General features: G+C 40.8%; 1 protein-coding gene across 1 annotated transcript in view; it reads left to right on the top strand.

Annotated features, from left to right (window-relative positions):
* The first annotated feature begins 1,351 nt into the window (after positions 1–1,351).
* LOC148969341 (NACHT, LRR and PYD domains-containing protein 3-like) overlaps positions 1,352–25,163 on the top strand; it is a 53,383-nt gene continuing 29,571 nt past the window's right edge. The window contains 5 exon segments of the mRNA XM_089126983.1: positions 1,352–1,588; positions 9,960–10,238; positions 19,256–19,641; positions 19,643–21,033; positions 24,965–25,138. Coding sequence (XP_088983109.1) covers positions 9,980–10,238; positions 19,256–19,641; positions 19,643–21,033; positions 24,965–25,138 — 2,210 coding nt within the window. The 5' untranslated portion in view covers positions 1,352–1,588; positions 9,960–9,979.

The raw sequence follows: 25,163 nt of genomic DNA, 5'->3' as shown, positions 1-25,163 counted from the left end.
GTGATAATGTAATGTAACTTGCTTACATAAATTACAATTACTACCTAGCTGGTACAAGGCTAAGGGAGTTTTGGGGTCCCCGTAAGAAAATGATGTGCATTTTATTGTTTAATTAATGTTTAAATCAAATTTAAATGTTAAATTCATCAATCTGGTGCAATTCAGTGTGCAAATTGAACAAAGAAAAATTCAAACCTCTTTTACACTACTACATAATAGGCTATATTGTAAAACAAATGCAATGAAAAATAAAAGAAACTTTCATAATTAGTTTTGTACAAATTTCTATACTTGTAAGTAAGCTATATGCTTGGAAGCAACTCAGCGCTGCTAATTAAGAAAAACAAAACGAATGGGCTGCCGATGTGCGAGTTTTATGGGCCGTTAAAACAAAAAATAAATAAAATTAGGCTATGAGATGTATCGGCCCAAAAAGCACGTCGGTCACCGGGAATCTCAAGTAGGCTACACCGGGAAGTACATTTATTTCGTTTGACGCTTAAATGGCTGAGATGAGAAGGCTTACCTTTATATTGGGCTTTCTTTTTATTTTGTTGCTTTCTCTGTTCTCGTCCCTGTGCACCAGAGGGTTTATAGCACTTCCGATCAACGGACCAGCAGCTGAGTACTTGCCTAACGTAACGTATTGCAACCCCCTGGAAAAATTGACAATAATCATCAATTCAGTCCAATAATCAGTAATTAAGTAATTAAACGAGGGGCGCCTTAGGATGATCATGTTTAATAAACATTTTTTTTTTCGCTTCTCATTCTCGATTAATGGGGAGTAGCAGAAAATGTGAAGTAGGTCAAGGGTGACACTAGAGCGCACCTGCGGCGCCCCCAACACATTTGGCAACCGCCTATTTCGCCTATAGCAATCGCCGGCCCTGTATATCTCATGCTACACAATCCTCCTTCCTTAAAGAGAAGACTTCAGTCAACATATGCGTCAGTGGAAACTAAGCTAGATTGCATTCACACTCCTGTGTGGTTAAACTCCTCTCACTCTTCTACATGTCCTTGGCATGTGATCCTCACACACACTTGCTGTGCGGATAGATTTTATTTCTTCTAAATTCTCGAGTGTCTTGGCCTTATATGATTTTTGCAAGTTGAACTTTCCCACATCTAAGGGCCCTGAGATGCTGACTTTACTCCAGTTGGCATATAGTTCAATCAAATTTTGATGGCCACTTTCACCTGGACTTTTCATGAGCGGATAGCTGTCCAATCTCAGAAGACGCATGAAGTGGCCCGCTGTAAACACACCCCTAGAGTCTCAGAGGACTGTGAAATCAGGACACACACACACACACACACACACACACACACACACACACACACAAACAAGAACAACAGCAAAACGCTTGGAAGGCATTTAAAGAAAAAAGTCACAACTCCTTTTGACAAACTGGTTATATTAGTTTACTGGAAAAGTTCTGGTTGAACAGGTTTAAGTTCAGAAGAAAATAACTCCACAGTCCTTTACGGAAATACACGTTTAAAGGAGTTTCAAAGTAACTTCTGCTCAAGACAGTTCAAGTTCAGTGGAGGAACGAGCAACACCACATCGTCATTATTCATGGTTAGTAAATACTACTTTATGAAATATAATGATAGATATTGGTTTTAAAGTGTCATGTATCCATGCACATTGATCTAGACTTAATAAACAGCATTGACACATTGTTTATACAGTTTTCTGATTGCTTAGCACTAACAGCGCTGCCAACTTTTGAGTTAAAGGGACACTTTAAGCTTTGTATCTTTAGAAACCCAGTCCTATTTTTGAATGGTCATGGTTTATTCCCTTATTTTCCCCTGAGATGGGAGAAATAAGGATTTAAGTGTTTTACTTCCTGCTAATCAGGGATGTAGTGGAGGCTAAACGCAGGTAAACGCCGTTTACGCACCTCCAAATATTCGGAAATAGCGTTTACCCACCTCCAAAGTGCGTTTATCCACCTCTCAGTTGCGTTTATCCTCCTCTAAATATGTTTATCCACCTCTATATCCTGTAGTTCCTAAGACACTTTAAATTAAGCTTATGTAATTTTAGTTTCATATTGTTCATTGTTAGTTTCATTGGTTGTTAAGACGAACTCTTTCATATTGCGCTGCATTACTGTCAGTGTTGTTGACTATTACTGACGGTAAGGTTGCACTGTTGACGCTCGCGCAGCCTCTCGAGCAGAAATATACACAAATGAGCGCAGCACACACACACACACTCAGTTAACAACATACTGCCTATGAAAATCAAAATGTGGAGTTTATATTTTTAACATATGTTAAGCAACCTCAATTATTTTTCCTGAACACCATCATGATTGAAAATGTGACATTGATTTGCTACAACAGTTCAATAAACAGTTAAAATAAATCACTTACATTTTAGATACAATATTGGCTGTTTTTTTCAGCAGCGAAAATAGTTCCAAACAAAAATCACAGCAGAACCACGGCGCATGTCACAGGAACCCTCGACGTGTTTTCATTACTGAATGATTCAGCATTTTGAACGAATCGATTGAGCCAAAGATTCAATGACCCATTCATAAACATCTGTCTCATTCTTGAATGATCAGCCGTTTGAATGAATGAATCAATGACTCACTCATTAAGATGGTCGCCTCCCACCCCCAACTGGCGGTTTAGTGTTAAATGTTTAAAAGTAGTATTATTCTTTCCAAAGTTTCTTATATGTAAATTTAAATCAATTTCATAACATTATTTTATGCAATTGTATTTTTTCAGTGTAAATGATTTAATTTGATCAGCCCCTAGGGTAACAGCCCTACAGTGTCTTATTATTCGAAATAATTGAATTTATTTAATTGAATTTTAATTGAATTGAATTTTATTGAATAATTGAATTTATATTAATTGCCCTATAGTGTCTTATTATTCGAAATAATTGAATTTATTTAATTGAATTTTAATTGAATTGAATTTTATTGAATAATTGAATTTATATTAATTGCCCTATAGTGTCTTATTATTCGAACTAATTGAATTTATTGATCAAATTTAGGAATTTAAAATGAGAGATGAAGCATAATATTGGGGGAGGGGATGCCCTTTAAAGGTGCAGATATTACAATATGGTGATTTAGATATAAAAAAGCTGATTGAACACTGATGAGAATATTGTTTCAGAATAACTTAACACAAAAAATAAAACTAAAAAATCCAGACGACAACTTTTTTATTCGGACAAGTGAATGACAGATTTACTTATCTGAAGGACAAGCGTATGAAAACCCTTAATGTCGAGGCCTCCCTATAGCAATGTTATCAGGATACACATACACCGGTAGGCAGTGGCCCACCTCATCTGGTGACTGTCACGGTGCGGGTTCAGGCAGAAGGAACAGGCTGAGTTCAGATAAGCTCCAATACAAGAGGTTTTAATTATAAATAACAGGATACAGGCAGGCGGAACACAGGGTAACATAACCAACACGGAAGGGTAACATCAACATTGACCGACAAAGACTGAAGGAAACTGAGGGAACTAAATACACAGAAGAATCAAACATAATGAGGTGAAGACAGGTGAAACAGATGACGATGACGAGGAACAGGTGGCTGATGAGGGAGTGAACACGGGATAGGGTGACGAGAGGATCCTGGGAAGTGTAGTGCTGAAGACAAGACAGGATGGTGCAGACGAAGACTGTGACAGAACTCCCCCCTCCCGGGAGGCGTGACCTCACGCCGCAGAACAGAGGAAGGAGGGGGGACGAACTGGGGGCTGAGAGGGGTGTGGCCAGGGCGGAGCAGGCTGAGGGCGTGGCCAGGGTGGAGCAGGCTGAGGGCGAGACCAGGGCGGAGCAGGCTGAGGGCGAGACCAGGGCGGAGCAGATGGAGGGCGAGACCAGGGCGGAGCAGATGGAGGGAGGACCCCTGGTGGAGCCGATGGAAGCGGGGCTGACAACACCAGGGGGCCGACTGACAGGGGCGGAGCAGATGGGAGAGGGGACCAGGGTGAAGCAGAGGGACAGACGACTTTGGGTGCTGAGGAGGGACCGAGGGACCATGGTGACACCGTAGGTACAGGTGACAGAAGTGACGACAGGGGCACAGAGGGACACGGTGAGGCCAGAGGGAGTGAGGGCTGACGGGTGACTGGAGGGAGTGAGGAGTCCGACAGAACCGGGGGGGTGACATGACAGGGCGGAGCCAAGGGAAGGAAGTCCAAAGGTGAAGGGAGGATGACGAGGGAACGAAGGGAGTCCGGAGGGTCGAGGGAGCCTGGTCGAGCTGGTGGACTGAGGGGCCATGGAGGAGCTGAGGGAGGTAGGAGCCACGGGGGAGCTGATGGGACAGAGGGCCGAGGAAGTGTCTCTGAGGAGGAGGTGTGAGGCGAAGACCGGGGATCCAAGGACCAGGCTGGTTTAGGGGTGCTGAAGGGCAGGAGAGCAGAGCGAGGACAGATGAGAGGAGGCGGGAGAGGGAGGCAGGGTGGGATCCCGGTCTCTGGCGCTGGCTGGACGGTCCCTGGCGCTGGCTGGACGGTCTCTGGCGCTGGCTTGACGGTCTCTGGCGCTGGCTGGACGGTCTCTGGCGCTGGCTGGACGGTCTCGGGCTCTGGCTGGACGGTCTCTGGCGCTGGCTGGACGGTCTCTGGCGCTGGCTTGACGGTCTCTGGCGCTGGCTGGACGGTCTCTGGCGCTGGCTGGACGGTCTCTGGCGCTGGCTGGACGGTCTCTGGCGCTGGCTGGACGGTCTCTGGCGCTGGCTGGACGGTCTCTGGCGCTGGCTGGACGGTCTCTGGCGCTGGCTGGACGGTCACTGGCGCGCTGGTCGGAACCAGCAGTGAAGAGCATACAGTCTCTGGAGGGCTGGACGGAACCAGCAGTGAAGAGCATACAGTCTCTGGAGGGCTGGACGGAACCAGCTGTGAAGAGCATACAGTCTCTGGAGGGCTGGACGGAACCAGCAGTGAAGAGCATACAGTCTCTGGAGGGCTGGACGGAACCAGCAGTGAAGAGCATACAGTCTCTGGAGAGCTGGACGGAACCAGCAGTGAAGAGCATACGGTCTCTGGAGGGCTGGACGGAACCAGCAGTGAAGAGCATACAGTCTCTGGAGAGCTGGACGGAACCAGCGGGGAAGAGCATTCAATCTCTGGAGAGCTGGACGGAACCAGCGGCGAAGAGCATTCAATCTCTGGAGAGCTGGACGGAACCAGCGGGGAAGAGCATTCAATCTCTGGAGAGCTGGACGGAACCAGCGGCGAAGAGCATTCAATCTCTGGAGAGCTGGACGGAACCAGCGGTGAAGAGCATTCAATCTCTGGAGAGCTGGACGGAACCAGCGGTGAAGAGCATTCAATCTCTGGAGAGCTGGACGGAACCAGCGGTGAAGAGCATTCAATCTCTGGAGCGCTGGACGGGACCAGCGGCGAAGAGCATTCAGACTCTGGAGAGCTGGACGGAACCAGCGGTGAAGAGCATTCAATCTCTGGAGAGCTGGACGGAACCAGCGGTGAAGAGCACTCGAGCAATGGAGTGGGGCTGGTGACGTCATACATGGTAAAGGGAGATCCACATGACACCAGCACCCACTCCACATAGGCCACAAAGTCCCCTCGAGGCCCGTCTCTGGGCAGGCGTGCCTGGGTTTCAGCGTTTAGGCCTGCCCGGAAGAACACACAGAGGCTTGTGTCATCATAGTGAACGTGAGGTACCAAGTCCAAATACCTCTGTGTGTGGGCCTCGAGGGATTGATCCTCCTGCTCCAGGAGGAGAAGTTGTACAGCTGCTAAATCCATTTTTGGAGGTCGGTCGATCTGTCACGGTGCGGGTTCAGGCAGAAGGAACAGGCTGAGTTCAGATAAGCTCCAATACAAGAGGTTTTAATTATAAATAACAGGATACAGGCAGGCGGAACACAGGGTAACATAACCAACACGGAAGGGTAACATCAACATTGACCGACAAAGACTGAAGGAAACTGAGGGAACTAAATACACAGAAGAATCAAACATAATGAGGTGAAGACAGGTGAAACAGATGACGATGACGAGGAACAGGTGGCTGATGAGGGAGTGAACACGGGATAGGGTGACGAGAGGATCCTGGGAAGTGTAGTGCTGAAGACAAGACAGGATGGTGCAGACGAAGACTGTGACAGTGACTACGTCGTGGTCCACCAGAATTTATAGTTTACCCACCTCTTTTTTTACCACTACACCTCTGCTGCTAAGTATGATATAAAAATTGTCATTTTGCGTGATAATAAGCAGGAAGTCACATTTAATTAAAAAGTGTATAAACTACAAACATTAGCTCATTATTATTCAAGGGTGTGGGGCCCACTCACCCTACAGGCCTATTACAGATCAGTGGGTGGGACTTCACTTGCAGAAACTGAAATCAATATGCGCCATCTTGTTTTTGCTAACTAAGCTAACTGCCGTTTTTTGGTTGACATCTGGGGGCTTGCAGCAAAAGAGTAGGATAGTTTGGTTCCAGCATACACCAGTTGTTCCATTTTCTCTGAGAAGCACAGAAGTGGAGATGCTGGAGAGAGGGATAACGTGTCTGGGGAGAGGGGCTGTTGCTCTAGTGTTAGCAACTGTTGCTCTAGTGTCTGTGGAACACCCTGCCCCTAGAGATTCGAACGGCCCCCAACCTGTCTATTTTTAAGTCTTTGGTAAAACCTACCTGTTCTCTTTAGCTTACTGATCTCTTTTTAAGTATTTTATTATATGTTATAATTGAGTCTCTGACAAGGCTACTTGTAGCTTTGCTGCTTTTTATGAGTTATATGCATTTTGTTTTTTCCTGCTGTTTTTACTTTTCTTATTTGTGAGTATTTTATTATTTTTTTCTTATTGTGTGTTCTGTAAAGCACTTTGGTCTGTCTAAGCGGCTGTTTAAATGTGCTATATAAATAAATGAAGTTGAACTTATCAGAGGCTGTAATATGCTGTCCTGGTTTCCCTCGCTGTTTTCCAAAAAGTGGTCCTTGGGTGCTGAATCTCGGAGCAGTTCTGATATGTCCCGGTCTGACGGTGGTGAGCTCTGTGGGCGGGGCTCTGCTGAGATTGTGTCCGTGAGCAGAAGTTGTTGTGGCTGAGTGGTGTTATCATTGTCCTTGTGTGATATGTCAACCGCATGTCCATTCAGGTGTTGAAATGAAGTCCTGTGGTCATTCATACTGTGTCCAGGTGTGTGTGTGTGTGTGTGCCATTCAGGTTGAGTAGATTGTTGCACACTGCAGAAGGATGATTGAGGGAGAAGTAGATATTGTCCTTTAGCACTCTTGAACCAAGTTTGTTTGGGTGGAGCCCATCCTGTTGAAACAGTTGCCTCTGACTCCAGAAAAGATTGAAGTTGTCAATAAAGTTCACTCCTTTTATATTGCAGGTTTTTTGCAGCCATGTGTTGAGCTCAAGCAACCGTGAAAACCTGTTTGTTCCTCTTGCTGGGATTGGTCCACTGATGAATGTCAGTCTTTTTTTAAGTGATTCAAAAAGTTCATTGAAATCCTTCTTAAGGAGTTCCGACTGCTCTTTATGAATATAATTTTTCCCCACATGAATGATGAGTCGAGTCTTATGTTTCATCAGAATGTAGTAGTTGTATCCCTGCTTATAATGTTTCTGATTATGGAGTCGCCCACTATCAGAGTCCTGTGCTCGGCTGTGCTCTGAGCTGAGTGCCGCTGTCTGCTCGACCTTGAGCGCCAGTTAGCATCAGTGTTAGCTACAGGCTGACTCAGTCTGTGTTCGATCACATTCATCACATTCAGGGATTCCTCATTCATTAAAGGGTTAGCTCACCCAAAAATAAAAATTCTGTCAGTATTTACTCACCCTCATGTTGTTCCAACCCCGTAAGACCTTCGTTCATCTTCGCAACACAAATTAAGATATTTAAGATATTAAGATCGCTCCTGCATACTAGTCCATAGGCTTCTTGAGGGAATGACTCTTGCTGGCCTCGAAAAGTCATCAAAGACATCGTTAAAATAGTCCAAGTGACTACAGTGGCTCAATTTTAACTTTATCAAACGACGAGAACACTATTTGTGCGCAAAAACAAACAAAAATAATGACTTTATTTCAACTATTCACTTCCTTCTCCATGGGCCTGTAGTCAGTTAACGTAGTGTGATTGCGTAGAGCTACGTCACACGTAGGCTCACTATTGGCCGACGCTGGTCATGTGTGGGATGCGTGTGACGTACAATAACAGAAGCTTACGCTATTAAACTAGTAACCTGACTCGAGGCAGATAGAGAAATAAACGAATAGTTGAAATAAAGTCGTTATTTTTGTTGTTTTTTGCACACAAAAAGTGTTCTCGTCGTTTGATAAAGTTAAGATTGAGCCCCTGTAGTCACTTGGACTATTTTAACGATGTCTTTAATAACTTTTCGATGCCAGCAAGAGTCATTCCCTCAAGAAGCCTATGGACTAGTATGCAGGAGCGATCTTAATTTCTTAAATATCTTAATTTGTGTTGCGAAGATGAACGAAGGTCTTACGGGGTTGGAACAACATGAGGGTGAGTAAATACTGACAGAATTTTCATTTTTGGGTGAACTAACCCTTTAATGCTTTAAAAACGCACTGAACCATCAACCACACAACACAACATTGTTATAATATCTTTGATCGATGCCATGAAAATGAACAGAGTGCAAATATAGATGATTAAACTAATAAACATGTGCAAACTTGGACACATACATTTTCGTTTGATGTTTAATTCTGTTAATGGCGCGGTGATCTCTTTCAGGCATAAAATCGTGGATTCTGTTATAAATTCATCCGTATCAGTTGTCATAATCAAACAGTTGTTAAAATTGTTTCTAATCAGACTGATGCAAATGGACGAAAAAGTTACCTGTTTGTTTGCCATTTAATTCAGTTGATGGCGCGGCCATCTAGGCTTAAAATAGAGCAATCAGGCCATAAATACATAACGTTCAACCAATATAATACAACTGTTGACTAATATATTTTCTAACAACACTGATGCAAATGGATAGATGAGTTAAGTTAACAGTTAACTGTTCGTTTTATGCTGTTTATGCTGTTTAATACAGTTTATGGCGCGGCCATCTCATTTAGGCTTACAATCGTGCATTCTGTCGTAATAACACATTATCAACCGACATCAAAAATAAAAACAAATCTTTTTTTTTTTTTTTTAGTGTAGAAACAGGGAAAACGCTCAGAAATGCTGTGAACCAGCTGGAGTTATTCTCTATATCAGTGTGGACTGTTTCTGAACTCCCTTAAACCTCATCACATCCTCATTTAAATAATTCCCGCCCAAGGTATACAGGGCCTTGAGTTGCATTAGTAGTGTGTTGTTGCAGAGTCCAAGAAATGCTGTTTCACAGATCTAATCTACTGATATGTGATTTAATTCCCAGCTGATTATGTTCAGAGACATAACCAATTGTGGTTTTGTGAATTTGTGCTCAGAAAACTATATATCAGAAGCTTAAATTGCCAAGGCTTTTTTAATCAAATGGAAAGAACAAACATTTCATTATGACCACGACAGAGATGATGATCAAGACCAAACAGATGATTTGTTTATTGCTCTGCCCACTTCTGGAAAAGGGGGTGGGGAGCAGTAGCTCATTTGTATTTAAGGAGACACACACAAAAACATCATAATTTTGCTTCCACTCAAAAATGGTCATTTACAGAAGAGCATAATAATTGACCTGGGGTATTTTGAGCTGAAACTTCACAGAACCATTCCATGGGACACCCGAGACTCATATTATCTTGTGTTATTATGTTATCTTGTAAAAAAAAAAGAGCATTATAGGACTTCTTTAACAAAAAAGTTTGCATGAGTTCAATGATGAGAGTCCAGATTCAATCACAGCTTCATTTCATAATCCAAATAACATTTGAGTGCTTAGATCCAAATGTTAGGAGTGAAACTACTTCAGATATTTTTCTTTTTATCTCGCAGCTGTGAATCTGTGAGTGGCGATGGCGTCTTTTAAAGAGCAGCTTCTAAACTCACTGGAGAACCTGACAGAAGATCATCTGAAGAAGTTTCAGTGGACCTTAGAAAATAATCATAAGTGTATATCAAAGTCTGAAATGGAGAATGCAGATAGGTTGAAAACTGTGGATAAGATGGTGGAGTGTTTCGGACCAGAAGAAGCTGTGAAGATCACAGTGGAGATCCTGAGGAAGATAACCCAGAATGATCTGGCTGAGCAGCTGGAGAACAAACACAAGCAAGGTAATGTTTAATTTATTGTGACTGTAATATAAGTGACAGGCAATATCTTCCGCTGTTGAAGCTCTTTCAAAAGAGATTTGGTGTAAATAACAATCATCGCCTGTACATGGAAACAAGGAAATATAGCAGCAAGCAACAATTATAGGGCCAAGAAGAATAGCAGCAGATCGTATACAGGTACATTTAATAGAACAATGTCTGATTTTACAAATGGTTAAATGGTTTACAATGGTCTAAAAACTAGGTCTGCACGATCAGGAAAATATGCGATATTGTTGTTGAGTATTGCAATAACGATATTTCTTGCGATATAACATTTACCAAAGAAAAGCTATTTTTACTAAGCCTTTAAAATATATATATATATATATATATATATATATATAATGATGATATTGAAATAAACAGGTAGCCTTAAAAGATATTCTTGAGATCTTCAGTAGAATATCTCTATTGTGGTTACTTGGCATTTCGTTAGCAGTTTTGGTAGATGTGGGTTTACACTTTTTGAATAAGTGTCTTCATATAGCTCCCTGAGGTTGCGTTTCAGATGACTGTGGAGATTAGTTTCCTCTCATAGTGGCCACAATTTTTCCACACGACTTAGTGACACCGTCACTTATGTTCACATAGCGGGTTTTTTTGCGCTTGCAAATTCGTTATTTCAAATTCAGGCGCGCAGCAAACACGCTCAAAATGTAAGCACATTTTTCCATGACCATCTCCATAAATATATCTAGAAGTAAAGCTAACACAAAGGGGTAGAAATCAATTAATCTTTTGCTGATACTTATTCGTCATCATGGAAAGCCCTCAGCAGAGTTCATGGACCCGTGCAGACCCGAGAAATGCCATAAATGTACTGCCCGGACCCGACCTGGACGCGTCTATTATTTGAAAACTGGACCCGAACCCGGCAGGAAGACACAAACCCGACTGGACCCGATTGTCACATATTATTTCACACGAGTTGCGAAAAATAAAACTTTTTGTCTTATTTAATTTTAGTAGTCGTCGTCTCACTTCCTTGTAACGTTAGTCTATCTGACTGACTGTGATGCATCCATGTTATTTCTCTCGTTTTTCCAAATTTAATCCACTCATTATTTCAGCTTTAAAGTCCACTTGATGTCACGGTGATGGATGACAAATGCAGCCTTGCACATGTACATTCTGACTCGAGTTAACTCGCATAATAACTTTAACTGTTTGCCCTTTTGAACTATAATAACGATTGCTTGTTGAGCTTGATCATATCTGTGCTCTCTGCTCTTCATTGAGTCTGAATCTGACCACCAAAACTTTAAGATTAAACAAGACGGTTCATTTATATTATTATAAACATTGAAGAAAATGCAAAGCGCGGTTTGGCGGAAGCTCTGCTCTGGTTGCCATAGAAACACGACACGCGCTTGAGATTGCACTCCGATCGCACGTGTATTACCAGCCCGTTCTCAGCGCGTGTTATATTAACGTTAACGGGTGCCATGTGAGTAGTATTTCGCCATTTTGTCATACAGCGCGTCCTATATGACGCTAAAGGACGAGAATGCGTTGGTATTACACACAATGTTAAACAGACCTGGGACCCGAAGTAATAGATTCGGACCCGACCCGGACCCGGCTGATCATTTAAAATATAGACCCGAACCCGTACGGGTCTTGGGTGCACTGTGAAGACCTCTATTACACAGTTCCTGCATTTGTGACACTTCTTCTCTATTGAAGCCAAAATATTGCTATATTTCAGACGTATAGTTCTTTTTAGGGACAGGTTCTACGCTGTTGTCATTTTCCTCACTTGTCTCTACTCCCGCCATTAGTTTTTATTTTTTCACTTTTTGCTCTGAGCCACAAGGTTCCCCTTTGGGCCCGGTCTAGCCAATAGCATAATAGCACCTACTGGGGAAGCAGGTATAAAGATAGTAAGGCCCCATTTGATTGGTCGATTTTGGATAAACAACCTATGCATGCATGCAACACACAAATGCTTAGCACATAAAATAACTGTAATTTATCGCACCTCTCTGCGATACGAATATTGCATATACTATTATAATAAGCGATAACGATAATTTTTCGATATATCGTGCAGCCCTACTAAAAACCTTCTGCAAAACTTCTGCAAGCAACTTGTACATGCGAAGGCTCATTTCAATAACCCCTACCTAACCCTAATAAAGTCTAATGTCTAGGTATCAATGTTTAAGCTTTTAATTAATGCATCACCTAAATTTGATCTTAGTCCAATAGTGACAATCCAATAAATACTCTGAAACCACTTGCATTCAAGTAAGCATTAGTCAAGGTGTTTCCATCACCATATGCATAATCAGTGTAGGCAGGGTTCTCAAGTCTCACGCATTGGCCGTGAGACACACGCAATTCAACCAGTTGATACGCTCACACGCCACACCGGGTATTTCTCACGCTGAAAAGGCAACGTCAACCAAGATGTCCTGCAAGCTTTATATATAACGTTGTATACGAGCCATAGGCACACAGCGAAGTTTCCTGCCGAAAGCATGTATCTCTCGGAGACTGCATTCGTTGCTAATCGTTAGGCAACGTAGACGTGCGCCGCGAACACACCGAAGTTGACGGAACGTAAGAGTGTAGAACATTTAATATGTTGCCCATCGTATACATTATTATTGATGCAGTCAAAAACTCTACTACTACTTTGCAACCAGGAGCTTTGGCTCAGTTTGGCTTACATTACCTGAATAGCCTATATAAGGAAAATGTTTGTGGGTAGGTATGGGAAGGAATGAAGTTGTATTTTTTCATTTTATTTTAAATTATATATTATACTGTATTAATAGTTCTAGTTACATTAAGGCTAAATGTATTAAAGCAGAGTGCTCTGGGTAATATTTTATATCCGGTCAAAACATACATTAATTATTGCCATTGCATTTGTATTTTTCAAAGATGTCAGGGAAAAAGCAAAAAGATATTTGTGTACACCCACACACACTTTAATATTCTAATATGCCCATTTTTTCACAATTTCCCACCACACAATAAATCATTATACCATTCCGACCAGACACATTCAAAATGCAAAAAGATTTGTTTTTCCAATCTGTTTGGAGCAATTTGTTATATTTTTTGTAATTTTTTAAATATTTTTATTAATATAACATTAAAGAGTAGGCTATTTTTGTTGTGATGAATTGCTCTGTCATTTATGAGATTTACCAATTGTTATAATGACAATTTGTGCTGGTTAATTATGAACAATGGGTAAAATTGAGGGGCGGTGATGGGGGCGGGGCTTCATTTGGGCTCCTCCCCTAACCGCATGTGATCTCACTCCAAGCTTTTGATAAAACTTGAGAAGCCTGGTGTAGGAGTGTCCCCGACTAAAGATTTTCAGAATCGTCAAGTAGTCAATAGCTGCCTATAGTCGAATCATGTGTGTGGGGGTAGGGCCGGATCTTTAACATTTTAAAGTCACAATGTACAGAACATCACACAAAGATATAGAAGAAAATGTATAAAAACATTTCGGATCAATAAAACTAAGAAATAACATAAATAACTGCAGAAAGGCCACAGTGCAGACATGATTTGCGTTTCACATGCAATCAATTGAATCGGCTAAATTGCCTGTACGAGCAGGCTGTAAGTACAGAGCGCAACATTGATGCACCGAAAAAATAAACAATTAATTTACAGAATTCAATTAGAACAGAATATACCATTCTGATAAATAAATACAGAATGAAATAAGTCAGAATCAAGTCACAAGATACAGAACAAATGTGTGCAAAATGCCTGAAGTAAAGGGGAACATATATTCAAAACACAAGCCACAAATAGTTAAATTAGATAACCCTGAGTGATCAATAAATAAAATTCTTTTTAACTGCAGAAACAACAATAAACGCCAGTAGCGGTTCTAGGCACGGGCGACATTTCTTCATGTCACATGGGGGGCGGCACGAGCAGTTAAAAAAATCCTCTGTGCCGCGATGGTTTTCTATTTTTTATCATTTCGATTCAATTATTGGCAATGGCGCCTCTGCTTGCTGAGAAGGTGCCGTGCACAGAAGCGATGTCAAGGGGGTCTCCTGATTAGTTCTGGTATCGTGTCTTTTGCACGCTCGAGGCTGTTATTTCAAATAGGCGCACGGGAAGCATGCTTATTATGGCTACGTTCACACTGCAGGCTGAAACGACCTTTTTTTGCCCCTATGCGACCTGTATCTGATCTTTTCATGACAGTCTGAAGGACACAGATCCGATCTTTTCAAATGCGACCCAGGCCACTTGGGTATGTGGTCCAAATCCGATATGTATCCGATCTTTTGAAATGCGACTTCAATCTGAACGGCCAGGTCACATTTATCCGACACGCACGTCATTGCACGCACCTGTAGCTAGCCAATACACTCCAACTCTAACGCGTTTCTGCACTGTTATGGGCCACTGCAGACGTGTCTCTTCCCGTGACAGAGTTGATCGAAGGCGCTCACAAACATAATCGAAGGTGGATCTGGTCATTCGGAAGTTACTGATGAATTCTGTATCAGTGAAGCCACTCACATCAGTATCCACTCCTGGCTGCGACTCCACACCCACACGTTTCTCTATTTAATTTTCTTCTTAAAACGAGAAGATTGTATATGTGCTAGCTCTGTTGTGAAAATAACTTTAATATTGCTAAATGAGCTCCACTGTAAGACATCCATTTAGCTACTTCCGCAAACAACAAGTGACGTCGTTGACCGTCGAGTACTCTTCTGCACATGCGGGTCACTTCTGGGTCATTTCACGTTCACGTTCATGTTCACACAGGAGATCACAAAAGGCCAATTTAATTGGAAATGTGAACGGCCTTGCAAAAAAATTGAGCAAAAAGAATTGAGCATTAAGCCCTGCAGTGTGAACGTAGCCTATGCATTCACGGGAAGCGCGCTCATTATGCGCTCACGGGAAGCGCGTTCATAAACTTCAGTATGGGAGTGCACGTGCACCCAAACACTTGGGTGTTTTTCTCTTCTCCGTAAAGAAATCTTTTAGCAGAGCTACAGCAAGCGTTTTTCTGTGGTGGAAATACATTAGCTACTAAAACTTCTTTGTCGTTGTGGAGAGCGCAGTGCATGGTTGAATAGCAACGACAGCCATGGGAAAATCGGTCCGAATTTTACTTTTAATAATAAAAGATAAGCTTTTTGTGTTAACCTTTTTTTAAGTTTAGTAGGTAAAATAAAAGACACTCCTTTAAAACCAATCTTTAATGTTATTAACTTCATGAATTGATTTCATTGTGTATTAGGCTTTTTGAACAAGATTCTGTGTATGTGATCATTTTGGTCACTGTATTCATGAAATGAAAATAATTTTCATAATGATCAACTAATCAACTTTAATTAGCCTAGCCTATGTGTTTTTACAGTAGCCTATAATATGCAAAGTACAATTTTCTATTTTCGAAATAATCTCTGATTCTGTCCTTTTCTCTGTCATTTTAAGAGTGACATAGGGCTACAAAAGCTATTTTAGGTCTATAACAGTTTGGATAGTTGTTAATATGAGAGCTGTTCGAAATTGTTTAAGAGATAGCCTTAGTAGTGTGTTACTAAGTATCTCTCTGACCCTTTCACTTTTAAAAACTCCATTTCGTGACAAAGTATAGTTTAACAATTCATATCTAAAAGTGTTTGCCATGCATATAATTCAAGGCAGTAACCAATGCGCTAATGGTTCCTCACTTGAAAGTTAGATTAATCCGGCTGAAATGTTTTGAGATCACTTGTACCCATACCTGATCGAGAAACAAACCCAGTCTTTCACTCGGCCTGTGTCCGTTTGAGTCTTTTCAAATTGAGCGCGCGTAATGTTAAGTAATAAGAAACAGAAAAAATTGCATTCAATACAAAATGAATATGTCTCATATATTGAAATCAAGTTATGTGATAAAATATTTGCTTTGTTGTGTATTAGAACCTCACCAGGCATTGTCAAATTACAAAATAAGTTATTGAGGCCAAACATACAAAATAATCTATTGAGGCCAAACGTATGAAATAATTTATTGAGGCCAAACATATAAAATAATTAGTGATGTTACGTTCGTGAACGAATCGTTCTTTTTGAACGAATCTTTTAGGTGAACGAATCATTCTCGTTCACGTTATCCATTGACTCATATTTCTCGTTCACTGAAATTCCCCCTTCTACCACTGCGCGCCGCTATTGCGCGCATGCGCAGCTCAATGAACCGTGTAGCTCTGTGGCCTGTTTCATCTGTCAAAGACAAAGAGTGACTAAACCTCGAGCCAATAGCCTTCGAGTATGATACGAGGACGGAGCATGTGATTTGTTGAATCTAGTGAACGAATACGCCCTTTATTGAGTTGCTTTGAGTTTGAACGAGTCCAATGAACTGTTACATACATCTCGTTCGTGAATGAAAGAACCAGTTGTTTGAACGTCAAGATAATAATGAAGACGAAGTTAACAGTGCAAGCTGATGGTTTAATTTAATAAAAGACAGCTTAAAATTTTCGTTTTTACTAAAATCTACAAACTACATCAGGTAATCTGCTAACTTCAAAATGAGTGGCACCACTAGCACTGGTGTTGTTTTGTGTGCATTTTGTATTATTTATTTTTATTATTGTTGTTTTATGTTTCAACAGTTTTATACTTTAAAAAATAAATATATATGTCATGTCATGCACTTTTGTTTGTTTAAAAACTGTAAAACATTAAAAAAATAGAGTATTGATTATTTGCGTCACGTCATTCCAGCTCATTTGTGTCACGTGACTCACGTCAGCTAATAGCATTTCAGCTTGGGCTTAGAAGGGGCATGTAATTGGTTGGATACTCTGCTGAATGAGTCTGAACGAGAGAGAGATCTCCCGTTCGTGAACGAATTGAATGAACTGGTTGCTATACCCAGTTCGTGTACCAGGTCGGCCATTCTGTCAATCTAGTTCATCAATCAGCAGAAAGTGAATGCAAAGCGCAGGTATCCGTACTGTGAACGCGCAATTCATAACTTACATACAGAAAATAACTCCTCGTTTAACTCGTTATGACCAAACAAATAAAATGTTAACTAGCCTGCCTAGTATGCAAACAAATTAAAAAACACTTGTGATTTGGTCATCTGAAAAGAGTGTAATTTAAAAGATAAAAAGAGTGTTGAGACTTTGATCGCTTATTTAGACTTATTTTATCAATTTAATGAGTAGCCTAGGGCACAATTTTTAATAAAGTCAAATCAGTTTTTATTTTGTAACAAGTAAATACGTTAACACATTTTGCCGCACCTGCTGCTGATGTATATGGAAAAAAAAAACTGAACGAATCAGTGAACGAGTCTGAACGAATCATTTTGGTGAACGAACTAAAAATGAACGAGTCTCTGAAAAGAATCAAAATTTCCACCACTAAAAATAATATTATAAACTGAAAAGCGGGCCTGTCCCCATTTATCACGTCACTTTACCATGTGATTGCAGCAAGCAGGCTCCTGATTGGTTAACGCAGTGCGAATTGACGCAAAATTCAAAATTTTCAACTCGAGCGGCAGGTGCGAATTTGCGTCACAAGCGCTTGAATGCACAAAAAGCACTAAATAAAATCATTTGCGCATAATGCGCCAGACGCTCAACCAGCATACTTTAGTGCATAAGAACATAATTTGTGTATGGACATAATTTGTGTGTTTTATGAGAAAAAATCACAGGACTGATTAATCACTTTTAGAGGCTGGCTCAATTTATCATCAAAACAAAAATGACGGATTAGGTGGGTGAGGGCGAGGGTGATCCTCACTCCGACGCGAGACAGCAGGTCATCAAACTGGGCACGGCACAGGTGGAATACCGCTGACAACGGCCGTCATCCAGGCGCAGCTCCTGGAGCGAGTGGTGAAACTTACCAAACTAGGTTAGCCTCTGAAGGGTCCACTGGAGGCTAACCTAGTACGTAGTAGGATAACCTAGTAACCTAGTACAAATAAATGAAGATGATTCCTACGCCGCTGTTCTGCTCTCCAGAGCAAATACAGAGCGGTGACTCTCTCGATGAATGCTCGATCAACATCAGCCACCGTGTAAAAAGATGGACGCCAACGGATGGATCGAATGGATTCAAACTGTTCAAGCGTATAACTAGATGCGGTAGGCACGAATTTGACGCTCTATTCGTGTCTGGTGTGAACGTAGCATGAGACAGTTATATTTAAAGATCAAATTCTGTACACACCTTATTAATAAAGCATACTATATAGTCTACAGAAAAGTAGATGAGCCCAGAATATGAACGCAACACGTTTAATTACACGTTAAGCATTTTTCTCGCTTAGAAAACCAACTTCTTAACGTTGGCTGGCAAAAGTACGATCATGGTTTCCTGATGCTAAATCCAGCCTTGGAGAATATCCTTTCTGATGGTGTGCATCCACACTTTATATTTTCTTATCCCAGACATTTTTAAAGATTTAAATCTCTACCGACAAGATGCTCCTCTGTCGGTCACGGATCGAAAGTGAAACTTAAATCGGTCACAGGGGTGGTTGGATTAATTCACGCACGCTAAAGATATTTATTAAAAGCTTCTTTCTTTGCATTTACATTTTTATTTACAGCATTATCACAATAGGCTGTATATGACAGAAAACCGGTAGTTCTATGTGAAACCAGACATTGAGCACACTCATATACCCAAAGTGGCATGATCCGATCCTCGTTTCATTACACCTCTACAAAGATTCGACCGTGAGATTGGTAGTCGAATCTGGCTCCTCGTATCGAAGCATCGAATCTTCGACTATTCGGTGTCACCCCTAAATCAGTGTAAGATGAGCATGTAAACACAATTGCAGTATAAGTGTGATTCATTTGAATATAGCAGAAATTCACTACATGCTGTAGTTATTTGTTAACTATTAACTACAGACCAGGTTACAAATTACACATAGGTTTTATTAAGAATTTATGAAAAACATGATAATTTAGTCTTTGCTGTCTTTTCTTCTCTTTTTTTTAAAGGCTCAGCTGAAGATAACAGACAAGCTACTCTTCATGATTACACAGAGACCAGCCGCAGACTGAAAGACAAATTAAAAGAGGACTACAGGCGGATATTGGTTGGTAATTCACAGACGGGTCATCAGAAAAACCTGAATGATATTTACAGTGATTTATATGTGGTGGAGAATGAGACTGGAGGAAGAGTGAACGAGCACGAGGTGATACAGATCGAGTCTCACAACCGACCGACTGCCAAGGAGACTCAAGTCAAGTGTAATGACATGTTTAAACAAAACTCAAAGGTACTGACGATGGGGATCGCAGGAGTAGGAAAAACTGTCTCTGTCAATAAATTCATCCTCGACTGGGTTGATGGAAAAGAAAATCAGGATATAACCTTAATTTTTTTCTCTTCCATTCCGTGAGCTAAACCTGATTACAGAGGACTGCAGTCTCATGGAAATGCTGCACGAACACTTCTTTAGTGATCCTAAAGAACTGCCCTCTCTTCCTAAAGGTGACAGGAAGGTCTTGTTCATTTTTGATGGACTGGATGAATGGCGCTTCCCTTTGAGCTTTACAGATGGTGGCAGATTTACAGATGTTCACAAAAAAACAACAGTGAGTAAGATAGTTACAAGTCTTATAAAGAGACATCTGGTTCCCTCTGCTCTCATCTGGATCACTTCCAGACCAGCAGCAGCCAGTCTGATTCCCCGTGACTACATTGATCAGGTGACAGAGGTGCGAGGATTTAACGATGAGCAGAAAGAGCAATACTTCATTAAAAACAGCAGTCCTGAGGTTGCTAGAAATATCATCAGTCACATCAAGAAATTCAGGAGTCTGTACATCATGTGCCATATCCCCGTCTTCTGCTGGATCTCTCTCACTGTTCTTCAGACTCAAAAGACCAATGACAAAACTCCCACAACTCTCACAGGGATGTACATAAGCTTCTTAATTTCTCAGATGCAAAAGATGGAAGAAAAATACTGTGCTGTGCCAAAACCTAAAGCCAAAGTCAGGTCTTTTGATCAGATTATTCTGAAGCTTGGCAAACTGGCCTTTCAACAGCTGGAGAAAGGAAACCTGATTTTCTACAAAGAAGATCTTGAGAAGTGTGGACTCGATGTCAGTGAAGGGTCAGTGTTCTCTGGGTTATGCACTCAGATCTTTCAGAAGGAAAAGGTTTCAGCCAGAAGTGTTTACAGCTTCGTACATCTCAGCGTACAAGAATTCCTTGCTGCTCTTTATGTGTTTTTTAACAACAAAGACAAGAAAGCAAACCCATTTTTTCCATTCTGGCAAAAAATGACAGAGAAACTCTCCAAAAAGCCACTGTTTCAGCTTCATAAGGCTGCAATCAACAAGGCTTTAGAAAGCAAGAACGGACACCTGGACCTTTTCCTTCGGTTTCTCCTGGGTCTCTCACTGGAGTCCAATCAGAGTGACCTGAAGGAACTACTGCCAAAACTGAAACTCAAATCAGAGAACGTTAAAGACACTGTTGACTATATCAAACAGACAATGGAGAAGGAGGAATCAGTAGAGAGGACCATCAATCTCTTCTACTGTCTGAGTGAACTGAAAGATGACCTTGAGGGGGAAATCCAGAAATACCTGAGCTCAGGAAATCTTTCAGCAGATCTCTCCTCTGCTCAGTGGTCTGGTCTGGTGTTTGTGCTCCTGATGTCAGAAGAGGCTCAAGAGAAGTTTGAACTGCAGAAATACAGAAGATCTGATGAAGCAGTGATGAGACTACTGCCAGTGATCAAAAACACCAGAAGAGCACTGTAAGAGTCTACTTTACAATCACTGATGCACACTGACTGTTAGTGATTTTAATTGGGCCTTAATCTTACACAGGTGATTTGCTGGGCGAAACTTTTCTGAAAAATTAAAAAAAGTAAATGTATCAATTTGCGTGATGATATTAAATGCCTGACCCAACTTGCCTCATGGACATACTTGGAATACATTGAACACACTCATCAGGCAAATCAATAAATTAAAAATAAAATTGTATTTTAAAAAACTGAAAATACCGGTTATTTTATAAAGAAGATAATATTTTTTAAATTTGCTTACTAGAAATCCACGATACCACTTTTTCCAGAAAAAGTCAGATACATAGATAATTTCATTTTTGGTACTTGCAGATACAGAGTACCAATACCGATACTGTTCGTGATGGCAATTTCAAAACACTGCTTCATGAAGCTTCGAAGCCTTTACAAATCGTTTGTTCCGAATCAATGGTTAACGAGTAAACGAGTTATTACGTCATAACTGTTTCGAAACACTTAGTAATGTCAATGGTTCAATGCTGGGGGCGATGATCTCTGTCAACCCATGATCATGAGGAGTCACTGAGACCATTTTAAACAAGTGTCTCTGGGTTTTACCTGATCTCCGATCAGTTTTATACATTTGTACACTATTTAATTAGACATTAGTATAATTAAAATGACTAATGGTAGTTAATAGTTTTATTGGCCTGTTTAGCTCAGCCATTCATAGAACTAACAAAACAAACCCCGACAATTGATAAAAGAACATACACTTGATAATCTTATTAAATGATTAGATAATTACATTTAAAAGATTTTACTTTCAATAAAACATTTGCAATAGATTTGTAAAAGGGTTTCTTATGCATGTTTGGTCTGGGTTTTTGTTGCATTTACACTGTTCTGACCACTAGGGGTCCCTGTGGAGACAGGTGTCGTATTGTTTCGAAGCCTTGACACAATATGGTACATTTGCTATAACTGTTTTAGTGTTACACAAAGCCTTGATCTGTCCACCACTAGATACTGTCATGCTGGTTGATAAAGCAGACAGACGAAGCCTGATTCCAAACGAAAACAAAGCTTTAACGTACACAAGCAGGGGAACAGGACCCAACAGTGTGTTAAAATAGACACGAACAATAACCGACTTAGGACTGAACTGAACGGAGAGTTCAGCACTGGGTAAACGAGGAAACTCACCAGATACAGTGGATGAAGGTTAACTAATCAGTGACTAACAAGAACAGATCCAGACAAGATAAAACATAATTGTGACAGATACTGAATATGTCATTTTTAAAAGTACTGGGTAGAAGAGAAACCAAAAGAATAAAAATCATATTAGTTTGCTTATTTTTTCAACAAATATATATTTCTTTCAGTTATTTTCATGCTTAAGCCTGTTAAATTGTACTGAATGAGCTTCTGTTACGCTCACTGTTCTGTCTATTGTTCTATCACATTGTATCTATCATTTAATAGTACATCATATATATAGAGCAGCTCCAGCAGGGCTCAGTGCTGAGGATTGGGTCAGTGGTTCAAATAGATAACAGTGAAATATCACAATTCTCTATTACGATTTTAATACTACAGCAAAAACTACTTGCCAAATTAATGTAAATGTAAAACATTATTAAAGACAAGCAGTCAATAAGAAAATTTCAATTAAATTAATAATAGCACAAATAGAATAAAGAAAGGCTACAAATTAAATAGTTTTTTTTTTCAGGTAGGTCAGTAGTTTTCAGGTACAGACATTTGAATAAAGTAATCAAATATGAAATGACACTGAATATTCATCACTGTATAAATTGAATTTAGAATGATATTTACAAAGTTAAAAAGAGCTTCAGTCTAGAGCAGTGAATGATTTATTTGTCCTTTATTGTTTGAATAACATTAAAACACAGCAGCAAGTTTATTAGACTGCTGCCTCTTTATGACCGAGTGCACAGATCCCATCTGAATATACTGTCTACGTGCAGTTGAGATAAAACCCTTGTCTTGGTGAGTATCCAAGTTTACTAGGATACTCACCAATACAAGCGTTTTACATAATGTTGTATGAATTTGTCCGTACTGGACGTGACAGAGAATCAATTAAATATTTGCAAACTGTCAGAGACAGCAGCAAAACACTGAGACGCAGTGTTTGGGACGCACGCTTTAGATGTTTGCTTTCATGAAACTTCTTGACTTGAAAACATCAGTACGTATTTAGATACATCAGTATTAATGTAGGGAACCACAGTTGATTTTGATCGCTTGGGTGTGAACCAGTGGTGGCTGCTGTTCTTTCAAAGAGGGGAAGCTCTTTTTTCTTCTTCTTTTTTTTAAACTCGACTGTCAGGTGTGGGGATGGTGAAAAGAGCGAGGACTCGATGCAGAGTTGATGGGCTTTATTTGATAAAAAAACAAACAAGGGGAATAAATTGGGAGCAAGAGGGAGGACAGGTGGGGCAAAATAACTGATAATAAGGAAACAAGATGGGAGTCGACACAATGACAGGAAAGCACATATGGCACAACAAACACATGACAAGCACAAGCCATGTGCTCATACCAAACATGACAAAAACACATGACCAATAAAACAAATTAAAAAGCAATATTGTGCTCACACAAAATGAGACCTGAAGAACGATGAGAACACTCATAAGACACGTGTTCACACAGAACATGACAACATGAAAGCACACAGCTAGTTTAAAACACAAGCTGTGTGCTACACAGCACAAGACAAAATATGACATGAAAGCACGTGGCCGATGTAAACACAAACCATGTGACACACAATACACAACACACTGAACAGAGCGAACACGACAAGACAGAACGCTAACGTTACGCATGAGTACGACCATAAGGTCATCCTGTGCACTCACAACCGAAAACAAACACGCCGAGAATGCATGTCCGAATCCCAACACAAAAGTGAAACCAAACTAGACAGATGTGCCGTGATTCAAACACCACGCCCGCACGTGTAACAAGACACCTGACATCAACGGAAGAAATGTGGGAATTAGGTTGAACTGTGAAATATCTGATGAAAATTGCAAATACTAAGAAATATGTTACAGCAGTTCGTCTTAAGAGTAAAATACACACAAATCCGCAACGAGACTGAGCTCGAAGTCTTTAAACTAGCTTCCGCGTCAGCGATTTTTTTTATTGGGTGAAATCGCTGTCAATCAAAAGTAGGTGCAATCCTCCAATCATCACGCGGACACCCGGACGCCAGGCCAGCCCACTTCCCTATTCACCCCAGAGACGCCCGGCGTCCGTGGGCGGGACATAGTCGCAGCATTTATCCAATGACCGTCTAGTTTAACAGCACTGAAAAAAACTGTTCAAAGCAGCCCCATTGAAGTCAATGGACGCCGAGCTTCAACGGGGAAATGCCATAGGAAAATGCATGCACTGTGACGCGCTACAGGTATGCATGAGAAGGAGATCAAGTCAGCCGACCTGCTATTTGTAGCTTATTCTGAACGAACTCGTCTTCAAGATTACCGTGTTCTAACGCATTTTTACTCAATAAAATGTTAACACAATAGTACACATTTGACCATTATTTTTTTGACATTATAGGGGAAGCTGAGCTTCCCTTGCAGTCTTAAAGAAATCTCCACTGGTGTGAACACAAAAAACGCGTTGAAAAGCGCTGACGAATAACGCGCGCTGATATTCGTCCCGGTGTGTACGGGCCTTTATTCTGCAGTGTTACATGCTTCCTGGTATCGGTTTTTGGTAGCGGATCATTTTTTTGAGTATGAGTACACGAGTGCAGTATCGGGCCTGATACCGGTGATATCAGTGCATCCCTTTTGCTTACATCCCTTCAGTCAAATGTTTTTTCAAATTATTATAAACCCTACCTATTAAACATTACTATTGCATTACTGCTGTTTTCTTCTCTTTACAGGCTACATAGCTGCAATCTCACTGCTCAGTGTTGTGGGAGTTTGTCTTCAGCTCTTCAATCCTCAAACTCCTTCCTAAGAGAGCTGGACCTGAATAACAATGACCTGCAGGATTCAGGAGTGAAGCTGCTTTCTGATGGACTGAAGAGCCCAGACTGTCAGCTGGAGATACTGCGGTAAATGTTTGTTAAATAATTAATG

The sequence above is a fragment of the Pimephales promelas genome, chromosome 24 (genome assembly GCF_988280905.1).
Source record: "Pimephales promelas chromosome 24, fPimPro1.hap1.1, whole genome shotgun sequence".
Classification (NCBI taxonomy): domain Eukaryota; kingdom Metazoa; phylum Chordata; class Actinopteri; order Cypriniformes; family Leuciscidae; genus Pimephales; species Pimephales promelas.
The sequence above is the reverse complement of the archived record's forward strand: the minus strand, read 5'-3'. Positions and strand labels throughout refer to the sequence as shown.